We start from the raw sequence: 17,235 nt of genomic DNA, 5'->3' as shown, positions 1-17,235 counted from the left end.
AGTTTTCAGTTTCAGTGTCTATTTTGGATTTCCTAGTGGGTGTATGCAAGAAACTCAACATCAATTAAGTCCCTTTCTCTTCATTTCTGCTTTGATATGCAACAGGTCTACCTTGCCCTCCTTTTAGCACTATTACATTTCGCCTCAGGGGGAAAAAAAAATACTAAGAATTTGTTTCCATCAATGCAAACTTGCCTTCCTACAGGGAGTTTAAATGACTAGCTGACTCCAAGGAGATGGAGGAACTATTTATCTCCATATTTTTAAATAAATCCCATTCTCCCCATCTCACCCCCTGCCATTGTAACTGCTCTAGAAGTGTCAAAATGCTGAGGTGAGGTCATTTAACAGCAAGAAGACGGGGTTTTTTTGTTACTGCTCTTGCCAAAGGACAAGAATGGGCTTGTGTTCCTGAGCGGAGTCATGTATCCGATTCATCCCAGGTGTCGGACATCTGCTGCTAGCTCTGCAGCCGGCTTTGTTAAGACACAAGAAACAGCAGCAACGTTCCCAAGGAACAACTTGAAACAAACCCTCAGCACCAACAGACCTAAAACAGAAGCAACTGACAACCTTTGGGGCTTCTGGAAGACAAGCAAAACCCTGCCACAGCACCACATCCTCTGCCTACCCTCCCCCAAACCAAAGCTGCTTTTTAAGCAGTTTGTATCCATTACAAACACTTTGTTTTTCTGTTCAGGACTAGAGCAGGGTCCTCAGCCTGCGGGCAGGACACGGGTAACTGTATGTGCTACTGTGCTGCGAGATCCTCATCCCTCGCACAGGTAATTCCTGGGGACCAAGCCTCCAGTTGTGTTCTGTGGCTTGTTTGCCTGGATGCCATGCAAAGCAATCACAGAAAGCAATTACAAAAAGATATTATCAACAAAGCCAAAGAGATGATTAGGAAAAAAATTGCCAGGACAGGATTTACATATATGTGAAAGTGGAATAGGATCTGAGTTAGTAGGGAGGGGGGAAAAAAAAAAAAAGAGAGAAAGAAGAGAGAAGTGTTTCAACACAACAGTGCACTCTAAATAACCAAATGAATTCTGAAAGTAAAACGGTACAGGGACTCATAACTCAGCCCTATGGTGACAGCCTCCCCACAGCCACTGCCTGCAACGCCTCCGACACAGCTCCTCGAGCAAAAATACCCCAGACTGCCTTGGAAAAAATTATAACCTGCAAACACAATCCACTCCCTACCTACCGCACTTCTTGCGGCGAGACGGGAACAATATATCCTCACAGGTAGCACATGGAGACGTAAAGCCCAACCACTTGTTCACATTACAGTCATCAGCAAACCTCCTGGTGGGGGAACGTTACGAGGCCATGGGGAGAGCAGCGATATAAAGACCTGACGGCCAAGTTACAGGAACAGTTATTGAGACTGGCTCAGGATAATCATACTAGATGAAGCTCTTCCCTTTCAGAGACGCATGTGTCTCTCCCCAGTAGTTGAGCAGTTTACTTATGTCCATTATGAACCCAAATAATGAAACCCTACACGCCGTGTTGTGTTTCGCCCTGCAGAGGTGAAATGCGGAGAGCGGGGCTGCTCGGGGGAGGCAGGCGCTTCCTGAAGACGACGGCTGAAGATTTCCTGAACACCCGCCGCAAAAGCCACAGGAAGCTCCCCAAAGAGACAAACCCGCGCCTCATCCCCAAGAGCAAGACCTGCTTAGATCCTTTCAAATAAAAAGATACAGTCATCGTTACAGTAATCTCCCACCACAAATCATTGCACTAATGGCTCGGGTCAGAGCAAGGACATCTGTATACTCTGTTCTTTTCACCCTTTCCAAATGCCACCGAGCAATAAAACACAAGTAGGAAATCAGCGGTGCCCTGTAGTCTTTGCTCAAGGGTCTCACTTTCCCCTCCAGAAGTACCTGCAATTTATTTCAGTAAGCAACAGGACTGAGGCCCACATCTGAACCCAACCATCCAGAAGGAATTTGCATATTGCCTCTCCTCCTCATGCAAAGGCCGCTTCACCAAATCTGCTTTTTTAAGATGACTTTGTTCCAAAAGCTTTATCCCAAATTGTATTCTTAGGCTGAGAAAGAGCTAAGAGTCAAGGTTGAGTTCTGTGTTACGGCATCGGTGTTTGCCCCAAGGCTACTCGTTCTCGAGCAAGTCCCCAAAGCCACACACAACTGCTGGGAAGCCAGAGGTCCACGGGATGATGGCCATAGCAGCACCTTTCCCCGCTGCTCAAGCACTGTTCACAAATCTAACAGCACACAAAGACAGACCGCCTGCTTTGGGAAGCAAGAACAACCCAGTATTTTTGCCAGGTGCCTCACACGTTTATCAAGTTCCACGCTATTTGGTTTTAATTCATTAAAAACAGACCTAGAGTTGCATTATATGAAGATAAACAGTTGGCACTTTTAAAGTTGCATGCTCTCAGGACAAAAAGCTTGACCCAAACTTCAGGTTCAGAATTCTGCTTACTTAACTCTTTCCATCCAAGAGCAGTACCTGCCAATGAGTGGGTATTTTTCAGAGAAACCACACCAATCTGTTATAAACATGCAATCAAGCCCTTTCTTCTGCAATAGTACAGGACACTGCTACACACACACATTGTTCCTCCGTTAGATATGCTACGGCCCCGTTTTCCAAAGGCTTCCATCTTCTGCGTTCAGCTTGTTTCAATTATTCAGGGCAACCCAGGCTGATAATTACACAGTCCCGTGTTGCTGAGTAAAACTGATGCTTAATTAGCCAGCAGGAAAGATCGATTAAGATACAGCAGGGCATCTTGCAAAGTTCTTCAGTGGGACTGCAGGGAATAGAGTCTGGCTGTGCCCTTCCGAAGGATAAAATTCTCCGCTTCTCAGGGACTCGACAGCAGTTTTATTTAAACTGGATGCTTAGATCAGTCAGCCACCCTGAGTTTTATTGTCAGGTCTTAACTTCAAGTGACACAACTCATATCTTATAACTAGAGCATTAACAGCAAGCTCTGGATCACATTTCTAGCCAAAAATATAATGCAGCTGAGGCTGAAAGTTTTATTTAAGCCTCCAGCAACCTGTTTTCTGTTTATGTTTCTTGATTTTCCCCTAGCACAACAGAACAACCTTTGTTTGCTTCACTCCAAATGATGCAGCTCGTGTTCTCACACAGGACATGAACAGTCCTGAGGACACGAGATTTTTGGAACCCAGATCAGACCTGAGTTTGAATTCAAGAAGTCCTCTTCATTCCTTTTTGCTGTATCAAAGTCCAGGCAATACATATTTGAGTTCAGGAGCCACTTGTGAAATAGGTACTTTCAGCAGCAAGCCAGCAGCACAAATCTTTGCTCACTGTATTGATTTACCCACAAGCCTAAGTATCAAGTGATGGATTTTTTTTTTCCATAAAATACTCTCCAGCACAAGGGAGAAGGAAGAACAGGACAGCATCAAGTAACCCATATGCAAAGCGCTGTACAGACACAGCCCAAGGCATGATTTTTTTTTTACTTTGAAATGCAAAACAAATTCCAAACGAAAATAATGACAACCCTGCAGACAACCACATAACTGATTAAACAGGAGAGTGTACAGACAAGTGTGCAGTGCACCCTCACATTATGCCACGCCCTGAATGTCCATTAACTTTCAAAGCATGGTCCAGCTCGTTGAATTCAGCGTGTGGTACCCCATGGCGTGACGCTGTTCTGAAGCACTTTCATTAGAAAGCAATGCAGATAACAAACCTGGTTTTGACTTGTTGGAAGCCAAAGAGAATTGCATCCCTCTGCTCCCTTGCTTTAGCACTCAAGTTTTCATTCTGCAGTCCATCCGCCAGATAACTTTCAGCATCTGGGAAAGAGAGAATTACAGGTTAAAACCAACCTGTTCTTGTAAGAAACCCAGACTTGGCTGTGCACTGGGAAGCCCTTGAAGCACCGTACCAAGCAGTCTGATCTAGAAACAGTCAGTCTGAAGACTTCATTTGGAGAATTAAGACATTGAACTGATTGCGGATAGAAGAGGATCTAAATATTGCATGCAATTACAGAGCTGCTCTCTAGTTGCAATGGCAAATAAGCAACTGCAAAGAAGCCACCATGCAGAAAAAAGGAAGATGAAGGTGAAACATGGATAATTCTATTGGACTAAAGTGCAACTCCACCTGCCTCTTTGCTGCCCCAAACCCTAAAAATCTGCTGCTGTGAAAGGCTTCTGGCATTATGCAAGGACACAGAAGTGGTTATCCCATTCAGAGGAGCGCTGTTAAAGCACCAGTGCAAGATATCCATGGGCAGTTCATGGAAACCCTACCCTGTGGTTTCCACAAGGATGATCTCTGTAAAGGACAAGCACCGAACAACAGGCTGGTTGTGCACTACCTGCACTTGTCACAACACGGGTTCTCCCGCAAGGTTATCGCCAAAATCCTACACCCTGTGCTTGCTCAACAGAACAGCTGGACAAAAGTAAATACAGTATTCTCTCACCTGGAAATCACATCTATATGCAGAAATTTAACCTGAACTGGAAGATAAAAGAATTAAGTGTCTTCTATTTGCATAAATATTTATGTTCCTTCCAGAAACCTCAAAAAAATCTCATGGAAAACAAAACAGTTCCAATCACACCTGCCCTGTATAGGAGAATATCATTTTGTACTTCAGCAGCATTACTGCTAGTTTCCCCTAGCAGAGAAAAGATTGGCTTCAAAGCGATGGTGGTGTACATCCACAGGCCTCTCCAACCTTCAACTCACGCCCCATACTGTGCCACTAATGTCAGTTTAATATCCTGGTCACAAGACTTTCAGCTCCTTATGCTTCAGCTGCTGGTACAACAGCCAGCACTGTTTAGCACACCCCAGCTGCACAGCTCCTTAAAAACAGCTCCTCCACCTGCAAGCACATCTCAAGATCAAAACGCCACAAGAGAAATTAATACCTTCTTCTGTTAAAATCATGAGCCCTCATCTCTTTGTTGCCTGCTCATGACATACTCAAGAAAGGCTTAGAGCTTGGGGGGAGCTCTTTAAAGCGAACAGCGTAAGGACATGGAGGGGAACAGGGCTGATGCTTGGGCATCCCCCAGGAACAGGGCCCTCTTCCCACCTCCTCTTCAGAGTGACAGAGGGGCAGGACCAGGGAGACCCAACTCTGACCACCGCAGCCTCGAAGGGAGGAGTGAATCCGGACCAAAACATGCCTCCATAACAGTCCAGGTCTCCTTTCTGGATTTATTCAGCTGAAAGCACCAGTTTCCATGGGAGCACTCGCTAATCAGCACATTTCAGCCAAATGCAGGCTCCTCCAGGTCCTCGCTAGCTCCCTCCCCTGTCTCCCTGCCTTCCCTCCTACCAGGAGGACTCCCAGCCCACCAGAACCAGGTCTGCCTCATACCTGCAGCCACCACTTCAGAGCCGAGAACCAGAGCTTAAAGCCTGAATAGAGCGCCGAGATATCAAAGCATCCTAGCCCAGCCCCTGGGATGCGGGGATGCTCCGTTCCCACGTCTCAGCAGATGGGCACCAATGCTAATTCACCGCATCGCTCTCAAACCCACACCTACATTCAGCCGCGGTTTTGGGGGCTCCAGGAACACAGAGGTGTCAGGCCAGAATGCCTATTGATATCAAGTTCACTGCTGGTAATTTAGCCCGAGATGGCCTGCCTGGGAACACAAAGGCTTTGCCAGAGCAGCTGAGTGAAGCTTTTTAAATCCCAGGCCAATCCTGTAATCCTTAGGCTCAGTTTCATTTTCAGTATATCTCTATGCAGTTTTAGCTGTACATCTAAAATACAGTACCAGCTTACGACAAGCCTAACAATGCTGAGGCTTACACCACTTACAAATTACATAGAAAGTACCCAAGTACATATATCTAAGCACGAAGGACGTATCTTGCTCTTAGGAGCTTACTGCTTAAGAACAGATGAGGCTAAAGGGACAATTTATTATACACAAACCAGCATAAAACCAGCACAGTAGAAATGGGTCAGCAAGAGAAACTACATACAGGCTGCATTTCCACAGCGAAGGAGAACAAGCAAGAAAAACAAACTGCTCCCAGAACTTGGGCAAATATCAGCTGCATCCCTCTGTCATTTTTAAGCGCAGATTAGCTCCATGAGTATGCGATTAGCTCTAATACGGTATTTACTTACTGGGATGTCAGCACAGATCAGCTGCTGGATAAGTTATAGTAGAACTAGGGTCACTTCTGCAAAACAGGCAGAGCCCCTTTCAGAGCCAGCCACTATGTTTATAGCACCAGGAAATGAAAAAGAAAGCCTAACCATAAACTCTCAAAGTGGATCAGGAAGAGCAATATGTAAGCAGCTCTAGAGTAAATCACCCTAATGTTAGTTTTACTGCTTGTCGGTAACATTATATTCTTGATGTTTATAGATTGCTCTCTGTGATCCACTCTGAAAGTTTACAGGACTCTCCTTTTCATTTCCTGCAGCTAAAAAGGTAAGAGTGGAAAAAAAATAGTTGAGATTTCATCAAGTGTTTCAGGGGAGTTTCTGGAGGCAATTGCAGTTATCCACTTTAATCCTGCAGGAGATGCACAGCATCATAAGAATTATGTCACAACCACTGAAGTCCAGGTAGTAAATAACCTTTTAATGGCAGCACTAAATTCTAGGAGTTAATCAGCACTCAATGACCAGAGCTGAAAGGTATTAAGATGCCATGTGTATTCTCTCCATGCACATACACGCATTTACTTTTTTTTTTTTCCTCTTTTCTACTCCTCTGCCATCAGAAGGCTGCTGACAGAAATCCTGCACTCCATGCACAGAGGGACTAGTCCCACAGAATCACAATGTTTTAGCCATGCGAGATAATGCTGAGCCAACCAGTCTGCTCCAACACAATCCCTCCTGCAGTTTATCACCCCAGCTGGCTGGGAAAAATTAGTTTAAAAAAGCTTAGAACACCCATCAACACAGAGAGCACAGAGAGTGCAGACACCTTGAGCTTCCGTGAGACTGCATTAATATTTCCAAGATGCATCCCAAGACAGCAAGGGCTTTGGAAGGCTAGTGGTTTCATCCCATCCCACTTGTCAAAATAAAAACTGAACTATCACACACAGTGTTTCTTGACTTTTCTGCAAGCTCAAGAAAGGATGGTTTAATTGTGAAACCACATTTTTCAGAGGAGCCTTCCTGCTCTTGTGGGGCTGAGTCAGAAAAAAACCAAACTTGAGACCTGAAGCAATCTTCATCCGTCCTCCTGGCGTGGACTGAATGGGACACTGTCCCCTATGCAGGGGACAAGAGGGGAACTGAGAACAGCTTCCAAGTCTCAACCCCAAATTCCCCGATATTTAAATTCCAGAGCTACTCATGATGCTACATCAATGCTGACTGTGGCTTATTAGCCCTCACAAAACAGAGCATTTTACTGTTTATTTTTAAAACAGCGTTGAGCCTGCTTGCCTTGCAATTAGCAGCCTCCAGCTTTGTTAGGCTGTGCAGGTGCAGTCGCAGCCTCCCAGCACAGCACCTGCTCTGCCCCTCTCCTCTTGCCCAAACTCCAGCGAGAAAATGGCTTTCCAGCCCTACCGTCGGAAGTGAAGAGGATCAAGCAAGGCAGGCAAAGGGAAGATAATCAGACTGTCTTTGCCTCTGCAAACAAACAGAAGCCCTGGTTTTGTCAGAGATGTATCACATTTTTTAGAACCACTGTTTCAGCCTTCAGAAGAAATTTGTGCTAAACAAACATGAAATACCCTTAAGCAAAAGTAGTTTTAAAAGGGACCTGACTGAGCCAAAAGTGAAGCCCTGTGCAATTAACTGACAACAGTGTTAATGAGAACTTGGATTGCTTATTTGCAAGGTGGAACTTAATACAATTGCTGCAACCACATCTACTCATAAACAGAAAATAACAAGCATTCGCATGCATTGCAGGATTGCAGCGCAGAGAGAATAGCCATATTGTCTTGGCTTTCAACCACTGCAACCTCAGAGATGTTTTACACGATAAGAACACAACTGTTAGCAGCAAGCCGTGACTACCTGCTTTTGTGCATCACATAAACACTCCACACTATGGGCCAAACTTTAATGTAAGGAAGCAGATGTTATTGCCTGTACATCAGTACATGTTTCCTCCTCTATTCGTAATTTTTATTTTAAAACCAAGGATTCCTATGGTAACACATTTTGCAAACACTGTAATAGCTTAAGCACCTTCCTTTCCAGCCTGCGTAGCTGGAAACCTCCTAAGCCACTGGAAGGCCTCAAGACCGTATAGATTGTTAAGACACAGCAAGTTTGATACAGAGGTATGTGACATGCAATTAATCTCCATTCATAGCCTGCTATACCTGTCAGCAAACAAAGGCTGTGCTTTAGAAGGAGATCTGAAGCCTTCAATTAAAAACAGTCAGCTAACAAGAAAATAATCTAAGTTAAAGGAAGGTGGCAGGTGCAGAAATGAGTTGTTTACAAAAGTGTCAGCACTGAACAATAAAGTGCTGCACATCAAAAACGTGAAAGGGTGAACTTCACTGAGGCCCCCATGATTAAAAAACAGAGAAGAAAATTTACACCTACATCTGGGGGAAGACACAAAGCATTTGGAAGAGAGCTTTGACGGGCTTGGAGGCTGCACACACTCTCTCTCTCAGACAGATCCCAGGACTGGAAGTTATCCCGCATCTCCGAGGGGAAGGGGCGAGTGCTCCGTGCTGCCAGGAGCCATCACAACAGGAAACAAAAGGTCAAAGCCTTGCAGCAGCCGGGGCCAGCCCCAAACGCAACCGCTCCGAGCTGCGAGCAGCAAGATGCTAACGACTCCTTCCCCACCACCCACCCGCGGCAGCGATGGCAGGATGTGTCGGTAGCACACGCACGTGGCGTTCAGCAATGGGCTAACACCGTGGCTCCAGCCCGCAACGCTGCTGCCGAGCTTTTATTTACGGGGCGGTTGTAACATGGTCACCTCTACACAGCACTTCTCCCACCAAGCCTTTGCTTGTCACACCGTGGGGTCAGCAATGGTTGCAAAGGTCCATACAGAACTTGCCTATGTCCGTGAAGCATATTTTGAAAGAAGAGTTTAGCATGGTTTCTGCTTGGCTGACCCACCACCTCCACGAGTAGAGGTGTAGCAGTTCAAGTTTGTGACAAAATCCAGGAAAAACAGCTTCAAAAGCCTCCCACCTGCCATCTTACATGCACAGATGTAAACGCTGCCAGCTCTCAGCACAGCTCATCCATACAGATGCTGAGACCTCGGGAGGTCACATTCAAATTATCCAGCTGAAGTGGGGCTTGATGCCAGCACTGCTCTCAGCTGTATCCCCATTTTCAGTAGGGTTGAAGCTTTCCTGAGGATGCACCCCCACCGAGCGGGCTTGCTCGCTGCATCCCCAGCACACCACACAACACTTGCACAACATCTAAAGCCAAGAGATGCCGCTATGGCAGCCACAACAAAAGCCTGCTGAGAGGGCTCACTGCAGCCCACAAGCTTCTTTTACCCTTTGTACCCGCTCCCCTGTCTCACCCTAGCGATGCTCACCAGTGGAGCCACTCAGTACCTTAACCAAAAGCACCCAGCGGGGACATCTTTTGGCCATGCCACAGGACAGCCCTTAATCTTGCATACACTCTCTCCCCCTTACACGGAGTCTGGGGCCACCAGAGCTTCCCCACCCCTAACACAGGCAGGGACCCACCTGCCAGCTCCTAAGCAACATGAGGACAGCCCCAAAACCACCAGGGCAGGCAGCCACATCCCCTACGCTCTCGCTGGGTTTAGAGCCAGGGAAGGCGTACGTAACCAGAGGACCCTGAAACCATCAGCCTTAGAGAAGAAGTAGCTCCCGCAGTCCTTCCACTCCTCTCTCCGGCTCAGCACAGCAAGGCACAAAAAGCTTTTCAGCTTCTTTTTCTGCAACCACAGCAGATTTCCCCCACAAAGCAGAAGAGCAGCAAGGAGGAATTCATGGTTACCTTCCAGAAGCCTCTGAATCTCCTCTGGGATCATGATACCTGCCACCTCCTTTCCACAAGAGTCAAACCTGCTACTACTGCTCCTGTCCCTCAGGGGCAGGAACGAAGGAAACAGGGAGGGCGGGGACACCCCAAAAAAGGTAGGAGGAACGGCTGGGCTCCACTCAGATGCCTCCTCCTCTTACAGCCCCCGCCAGCTCAGCCTAGCTCCTTGCAGGCAGCCGGGGTACCCGGCTCCCCGGGGTGCTGAGCACCTCCACGCTCCCGAGAGCCAGAGCTCCAGCCAGCAAGCTGCAAAAGCACCTGACCCCACCCCAGCAAGAGCACAGCTGAACCTGGGCTCCTGCATGGGCATTTTAATGGGGTGGGGTTAGGAGCCGTCCCCTTTGTTACCCCCCAACTCAGTGCACCTCTGGGGAGAGCCCAGCCATGAGCTCTGCGATGTGTGGCCATCAATTGAAACCTCCCGAGCCTGCTGCTAGCACAACAGGAGTTGGGGATTGGAGCTGTGCCAGGCAAAGGCAGGCTCCCTGCTCTAATGCACAGGGGAAGAGAATGGTACTCGGCTGTTCTGCCATAAAACTTCCCCTCTTCCTGCATCCTGCGTAGGAAGGGGGCTAGGTTGTAATAGCCATTCATATTTCTATGTCTTGCCCAGAGAAATAACAGGGTTGCGCACTTTAACTTGCTTTATGACAGGCAATAAATGCAAACTGCACTCTACAAAACAAAAATGGCATTGCATTAGATTAACCCACAGCCCTGCATGTGCTCCTCTCCTATATAAATGAATTAGCACAAGCTGACTATGAGGATACCGCTATTATTTTTCATTCTTGCATTCCCAAATTTTAGGCTCAATATTGACAAATCCAAAGACAGTCTTCTTTATCTTAAGCTCATCAATGATTCCAAAGACCAGTTTAAGATTTACCCATAGGTTAAGTGTACAGGATCCAGTCCTTACTTTGCAATATCCTGGTATCAAACAAATATTTATTATTACAGCACATAGAAAAGGCTATTCTGAACATGCTTGCCACTTTAACTTTTCTGGTATTTTAGACCTGGCACGTGATCTTTAATTATATTTTCCCAACATAGCAAATGTCGGAGATGGCAAAAAAGGATGTAATCCAGCTGCGCTGGCCGCAAAATACAAAACAACAGAGCTTCACAAAAGTTAGTGCTTGCTGCTTTCAGCAGGGGCACAACACAGCTCCTGACAGGGGAGAGCCGGGGCTGCGTGCTGAGCTGTACCATAACGCGATGAGGCAGGGCCACTCCCAACTCTCCAAGGAGACCCCCTAAAACTGCTTCTCTTGCTGCTTGGCTGTCCTCCTGCTCCGGGCCAGCCAGCCTGCCGCAGCAACTACCACAAGCTGGCAAAACAAAATCTGTAGGGGAAAAGAAAAAAAAGAAGTATGCATTGGGATCCCAGCCTGCAAAGGCTGAGATACACAAACACTTCACTACAGTCCCACTGGCTGCAGTGGGACAATGCCATGTCGTGAGGCTGAGCATAGTTCCAAATAATTGCAGATTCACATTCTTACGGCTCTCTGGATGCATCACCTGGTCAGAATAAAGGTTTAGTTGTTTGGCAGCGGGCCTTGGATACAGGAAACCTGGAGCAGATTCCAGATTTGCCCCAAGCTTCTTGCTTGGTTCAGTCAAGGCAATCTGTGTGTTTCAGGCTTATCTCACATATGTGATATAAGAGCGACACTGGCAAAGGCTCAGAGGGGAGAATGGTGGAAATACATGAGAGGTGCTCCTCCATGTGCTATCAGCTGCTAACATGCTTTGTGACCCACTTTCTGAGACGCGTGGGTGAAACAAGGGAAAAGACTCTGTGATGGTTTTACCTGATTGGTACAAATCAGATAAAGAACAGGTATAAGATGAAGGACAGTGCTTTGTGTTTTTTGGTTTTGGGTGTGTGCCTGCAATTCTAGTGCATCGTCTCTGCTGTAGACAGTGGAGTGAAAGGGGAAACCCTCCCCAAGCAGCTGCAAAGTTCTTCTGGGACTTTTTGGTTGAAACATGCACTTTTATGCATGGGGACAACACCTCAATAACTCGCATATAAATAACACTTGTCAAGAAGGGATGGCTTTAAAGGAGAAGTGAAGACACCGTGACCATGAACATGTTCAGCGTATGCAGCTGATTTACCAGAGAAGTAGCATTGCACTGGTTTCTGTGTAGTCTCTCTGGGTGGTAATGCTGAAATGGCAGCTGCCATTTGGAGTTTAGTCACAAAGAAGAGAAGACAGTGTGTTTTCTCTCCTGCTTAGGGAGGTTCAATTGCTCTCCGGATCCGGGAAAAGAAACACACCACCACCTCTGATTTGTCACTTGGCTGTGCTCTGCACGTACACGTAATTTCAGAACAACCTGGAGACAGACTTCACGTCTGGCATTACCAATCCAGACCTTACAGGTTTCCTACTCCGAGCAAGTTCACTCAGTTTCTGTCTTTCCCCCTTTACCTTGTGCGCCGCTGCGCGGGCTCGCCCACACTGACAACACTGCTGCAGCATATTCTTGATTTTAGCACAACATGTACAAGAAATTGCTCTTCAGCGGGTGCAGAGGTCTTAAAGCACAGGAAATGTCGCCGCAGTTCAGAGGGCCTCACACAGGAGATTGCCTTGCTAGAAAGGATATACATCACAGTAGTCTTCCTCATTACATCTCCTAGTCAGGTATGGTTTCATGAGTCAGGATTTAGAAAATTGAGAGTCTCCTATGGGAGCAAAACGTGCATCTCTGTTAGCTGCCTACGGCTCCTGACACATTTGAGTGGTTTTGATTGTATGCAAGAAACGGGAGCGCGTGTAGGTGGATGCGAACGGTAGATGGATCTGTATATGTGTTCTCACCTAGAGGTGTTTAGGGATAAATATTTAAACACTTCTGTGTAGAAATCCTAGTCAGTTCATTACAGACTACAAATAAAAAGCAGCTGCTTGCTGAGACTGACTAACTTTAAAAATGAGTTTATAAAGGAACGAACAAGGTTCCTTAGATGGAAGAAACTGCCTTCAGATATGCCAGCAAGATCAATGAAACCTGATCAATGCAAATCTCAGAGGAAGAAATGTTCATGCAACTGCAAAGAAAAGGGTCACCTCACACGTTCTCTGCATTTCTGCAGCTCACATAATAGTCTGAAAGCACAGTGTTGTAAAGGGTGAACTAGAAGATACCTGGTCAGTGAGTCGTGCCCACGAGTTAAACCGATTTATCATATTTAGGGTCTGGAAGATATTTTTCCTTGTGTCAAACTAGCAGTGACTTGTTTTGCAGGTGTTTTGTGTGGTTTTCCCTTCCTTTGCTGCCTTGGGTGTGATCACTGCTTAAGAGCACATGGGGATTTCACCCATCAGGTTTCCTGCTGTTGCAGTGTTTATAGCACCAGTCAAGCTCTAGACCTTTTCTGCTCAACCTCTGAGATGTATTGTCGTTGTGACTTTTGGTCTTTGCTGCAGATCTTAAGGTTATCATAGAGGACTGAAAATAACATCATGTGTGGAGGCTGGCACCGTTGCACCCTGGCTGCTCTTGGACCACACATCCATCCCACGGTCCTGGCAGCTGGAGACAGGACCCAGCACCCAGAATGTTCCCCTCAGGCCCTGCAGGAAGATTTTGTAAAGACCAGGTTGACCGTGCAGCAGCTGTTGTTATTATTAAATCCGTTTTACTGAGGAATACTGAGGCAGAGAGCCTCAGCTGCCATGGAGATATAGGTGCTATTACCCAAAGCCTTAGCACCAAGCCAAGCCTTCCACTCAACCTTACGCAGCTGCAGATAGAATGAGGCAGACTGATTCTCAGGCAAATGACTTTTTTTTTCTTGCCTTTTTCCTTGCCACTTTCATTTTTGAATGTGTGAATAGGTTACAAATTCCGTTTAGTGGTCAGCTGGGAAGGAGATGGGGGAGTCTGGCAGTGACTGGCAACTTCCACTGCATCGTTGTTATGTAGCATCAAGCTTTATGGGCTCTAGATGTAAAGCTGCCTCCCTACATGATAAAAGCCCCACCTTAATCATTTTAGGTCCCAAGTTCAGCAGACAGGCTCTCTCCTAATGATATTCTGTTAAATGGACAAATTCCTTTGAAGGCTTGTCTTGCTTTGAAATCCAATTTCACAGGAAGCCAGATGCGATTGGGTGTAGCTATGGAAACAAAGCAGGGCAGCCTTAGAGGAGCTGAGCGATGCAAGGTAAAATGTGAGAGCCAGGGTCCTTTACTGCGCTGTCGGAAATATCAAAGGATCTAGAGAGGTTGGCAGGAGACGTGTCCCTGTTACGGGCTGTTCTGTGTGGCTGGGTACCAGTGCCTGTCAGCGGAGGTAAGCAGCCGGCTGTCCTGTCACGCCGCCTGAAGTGGAGCTGAAGGCACAAAACCGGGGGGGTGCAGACTCGCCGGTTCCCGTCTGCCCCCTCCCTGCTCCTCCAGCGCATCAGGATCTCAGCCTTCCCCTCGCTGCCATTCGGAAAGGTTAACAACAAAAGGGTAACAAGGTTAAACCACAAAGCCCTGGCTGATAACAGCCCTTTCAAGCAGCTGCACTGAAATTAATCTGAAACTTCTAGTAATTAGATAAGATAAGGATGTGTGCATGCTCGTGCAGGCACACGCTGACCCTGGGACACCCATTCCACAAAGGAGGTGGAGGATCACAGGCTTCATTAAACTGGATCAGGTTATTTGTTCACCTAGTCTGGTGCTGCAGCACTGAAAGTGCATTTCCAGCCCTTTTATTCATCTTGCTCAATATCCCTGGATAGTGCACCGACTTGCCCTTTTGTCCTCTCTTCCCGGTACTGTAGCTCCTGCCAATTCAGAGCAGACTCTAATTCTCGCTTTTTCAGAGCAGATGCTAGTCCATCCATTTCTGTATCACAGCTCCTGCCATTCCAGGGCAAATTGTTGGGCCGCTGGGTGTCATTTGCTCCCTCTGACAGTGACCAACAACTCAGAAAAAAGGCAACTTTCCAATCTGGTAATGCACCTGACTGCTTGAATAATGTCTCCTGGTTTACTAATCAGCTATGCCATGCTAATGCTCTGCTGTAATCCCAGAGTTTACATGCTTATGTCATTTTCATTGTCCAACAGCTCGTGTATCTTTTCGTGTGACTAAGTCAGTCAGTTAAAGGTTGGTTACAATCTTCATAAAGCCTCTTTCATTTTTTAAAGCTAAGTGGTCTTCGGTTGTCTTCATAATTCGATTCTGCACCTCTGCTTCACAAGGGCTTGAAGGTTACTGTTCATCAGTTTCTGAAGCCAAAGAGAAACAAAAATATGTCAGCAGCTCTGAGTTATGGTAAACAGATCTGGTCCCAAAGCAAAACTAAATGACTGGACCTTGCTCCTGGCTCAGACTGCCAGACTCTGGATTCATTTACCTTCTAGACATGCTGCATTTTCTCTGCTGTGAAGGCTTCTCGGAAGCAAGCAGGTGCGTTGAGATGTATTTATTAGAGGATCTGTGAATGTATAGTAACTGTTTTTCATCACACCAACGCATTAGTTACAGCAGGACCCCACTGAAATGTTCCACTAGCACACATAAACCCCTGAAAGCGTTTATAGTCTGACCGGTCAAGATGAAGTATAGAAGTATAGATGAAGTATCTCAAGAGAAGACCCTCGGAAAATAAACAAGAGCATTGGTGCCTGGGCTGGCGTCCAGGTTATCAAGGTCCACCCTGCCACTGTCAGCAGCAGCGCTTTGTGCACAGCACCCCAGAAATGGAAGGGCAGAGCCGGAGCAGTTGTTAGCTGAGAGGGGGGAAGGAAGCTCCAAGTCTTAACCCAGGAGCGGAGAGGCTCAGCTTTCCTCCCCTGCTTCCTTCTTCCTGTGCAACACGACCATATGTCAGGCTCAGGTTCAAGTGCAGTGTCCAGATTCATCTATGCTCACCTCATGGTCCCTCGCTGTAATCCTATGGACATGAACCAGTGAAGGCTGGGCACTCGTTTCTTTTTCATACAGCGCAAACATGCTCTCACCGTCAGGGTGAATGGACTCCACTGGTCCATCCACTCCTACATCTCCCTGCGGAGGTGGCATGTGGCAAGGGGGTCTCTGGGAGTACCCACAGTGATCAGGGGGTGGAGGTGGGCTGCGAGGTGATGGCATGGAGGAGGCACCTCCCAAGAGCATGTTCTCAGAAAACTTGTGATCCTGAAGCTAGGTGTGGGGAATGGATAACACCACTGGAATTTTAAGCAGGACACAGCTCTGAGACAGCATTTCTATGGCCTTTGGCAAAAGCTGGCCAGCATCAGGAAGGGAAGGACACTCTGTAAAGGGAAGGATTAGAAAGATAGGGAGCCAGAAACGAGCAGTGAGCTGAGCTCCTGTGGAGGCTGCTGTTCCTCAGGCTGACGGATGGGCTTCAGTTTAATGCAAAGGTGATATTGATCCCTTGCTGTTTGGTTACAATGTGTGATGGAGCTGCCCTCTGCCCTGTAGATGTGTTGTAGCACCTCTTCTCTTTCTCCCAATCCTCATCAAACTACTTTAATGACTCTTTTATTGACAACACTGAGTCTTAATGAGGAGGACTGCCACACACTTCATTAAGGCTGCAGAGGGGACACTTCCTATAAACAGCTCGGACCAAGGGCTGCCATCAAGGCTGAGGGAGAAGGACGGAGTTGAGGGAGGATCCATAGTTCTCTAGAGGAAGGAGAGATCCCTCTCTGCTCCTGAGAGAGAACAAAGGTTTAGGACAAAAGTCCGCGTGATCTGAGAAGCAGTGGATTGAGGAAAAGAGAGATCAGTCCTGGAGAAGAGCCTTGGTGGACACAACGGACGTGACACAAGAGCTCCTTGAATATTTCAGTTCAGGATGAAGGTGAGACATGAAAAAACGTTGGGTGGCTAATGGCTAAATTTAACCTTGATTTTATTATTTGGTATAATTATAACACAGTATGTCTACACTGTTGTGGAAGGTGGTGATGGCAGCGTGTGTCAGACACCTGTGAACAGGAACACAGACAGCAACATAGTCTTGGCTTTGGTACAGTCTGCCAAACTAGCGTTACATGGCTGGCTCACCTGCACTGAGATCCAGGCTGCCACAGCTGAGTTTAAAGCCAGTTCAGAGAGATCTGTGTAAACATCAATCACATCATTACACTTGATGGTCCTGAGATTTCATGGACAGTTCAGTGACATTTCAGATGAAAACTGGACCAGCCAATCTGTGAGGTTTTCTTCATTCTGGAAAAGAATCTAAATACAGCACAAAAGAC

At 46.8% G+C, this 17,235-nt stretch overlaps 1 protein-coding gene across 1 annotated transcript in view; it reads right to left on the bottom strand.

Moving 5' to 3' along the window:
* SKAP1 (src kinase associated phosphoprotein 1) overlaps window positions 1-9,983 on the bottom strand; it is a 159,585-nt gene extending 149,602 nt beyond the window's left edge. The window contains exons 1-2 of the mRNA XM_075722878.1: window positions 9,950-9,983; window positions 3,722-3,827 (exon numbers count right to left, since the gene is read on the bottom strand). Of these exons, the coding sequence (XP_075578993.1) occupies window positions 3,722-3,827; window positions 9,950-9,983 (140 nt within the window). The remainder of the gene's footprint in view (window positions 1-3,721; window positions 3,828-9,949) is intronic.
* Window positions 9,984-17,235: the final 7,252 nt, after the last annotated feature.

This window comes from Pelecanus crispus, chromosome 18 (assembly GCF_030463565.1).
Source record: "Pelecanus crispus isolate bPelCri1 chromosome 18, bPelCri1.pri, whole genome shotgun sequence".
Classification (NCBI taxonomy): domain Eukaryota; kingdom Metazoa; phylum Chordata; class Aves; order Pelecaniformes; family Pelecanidae; genus Pelecanus; species Pelecanus crispus.
The sequence above is the reverse complement of the archived record's forward strand: the minus strand, read 5'-3'. Positions and strand labels throughout refer to the sequence as shown.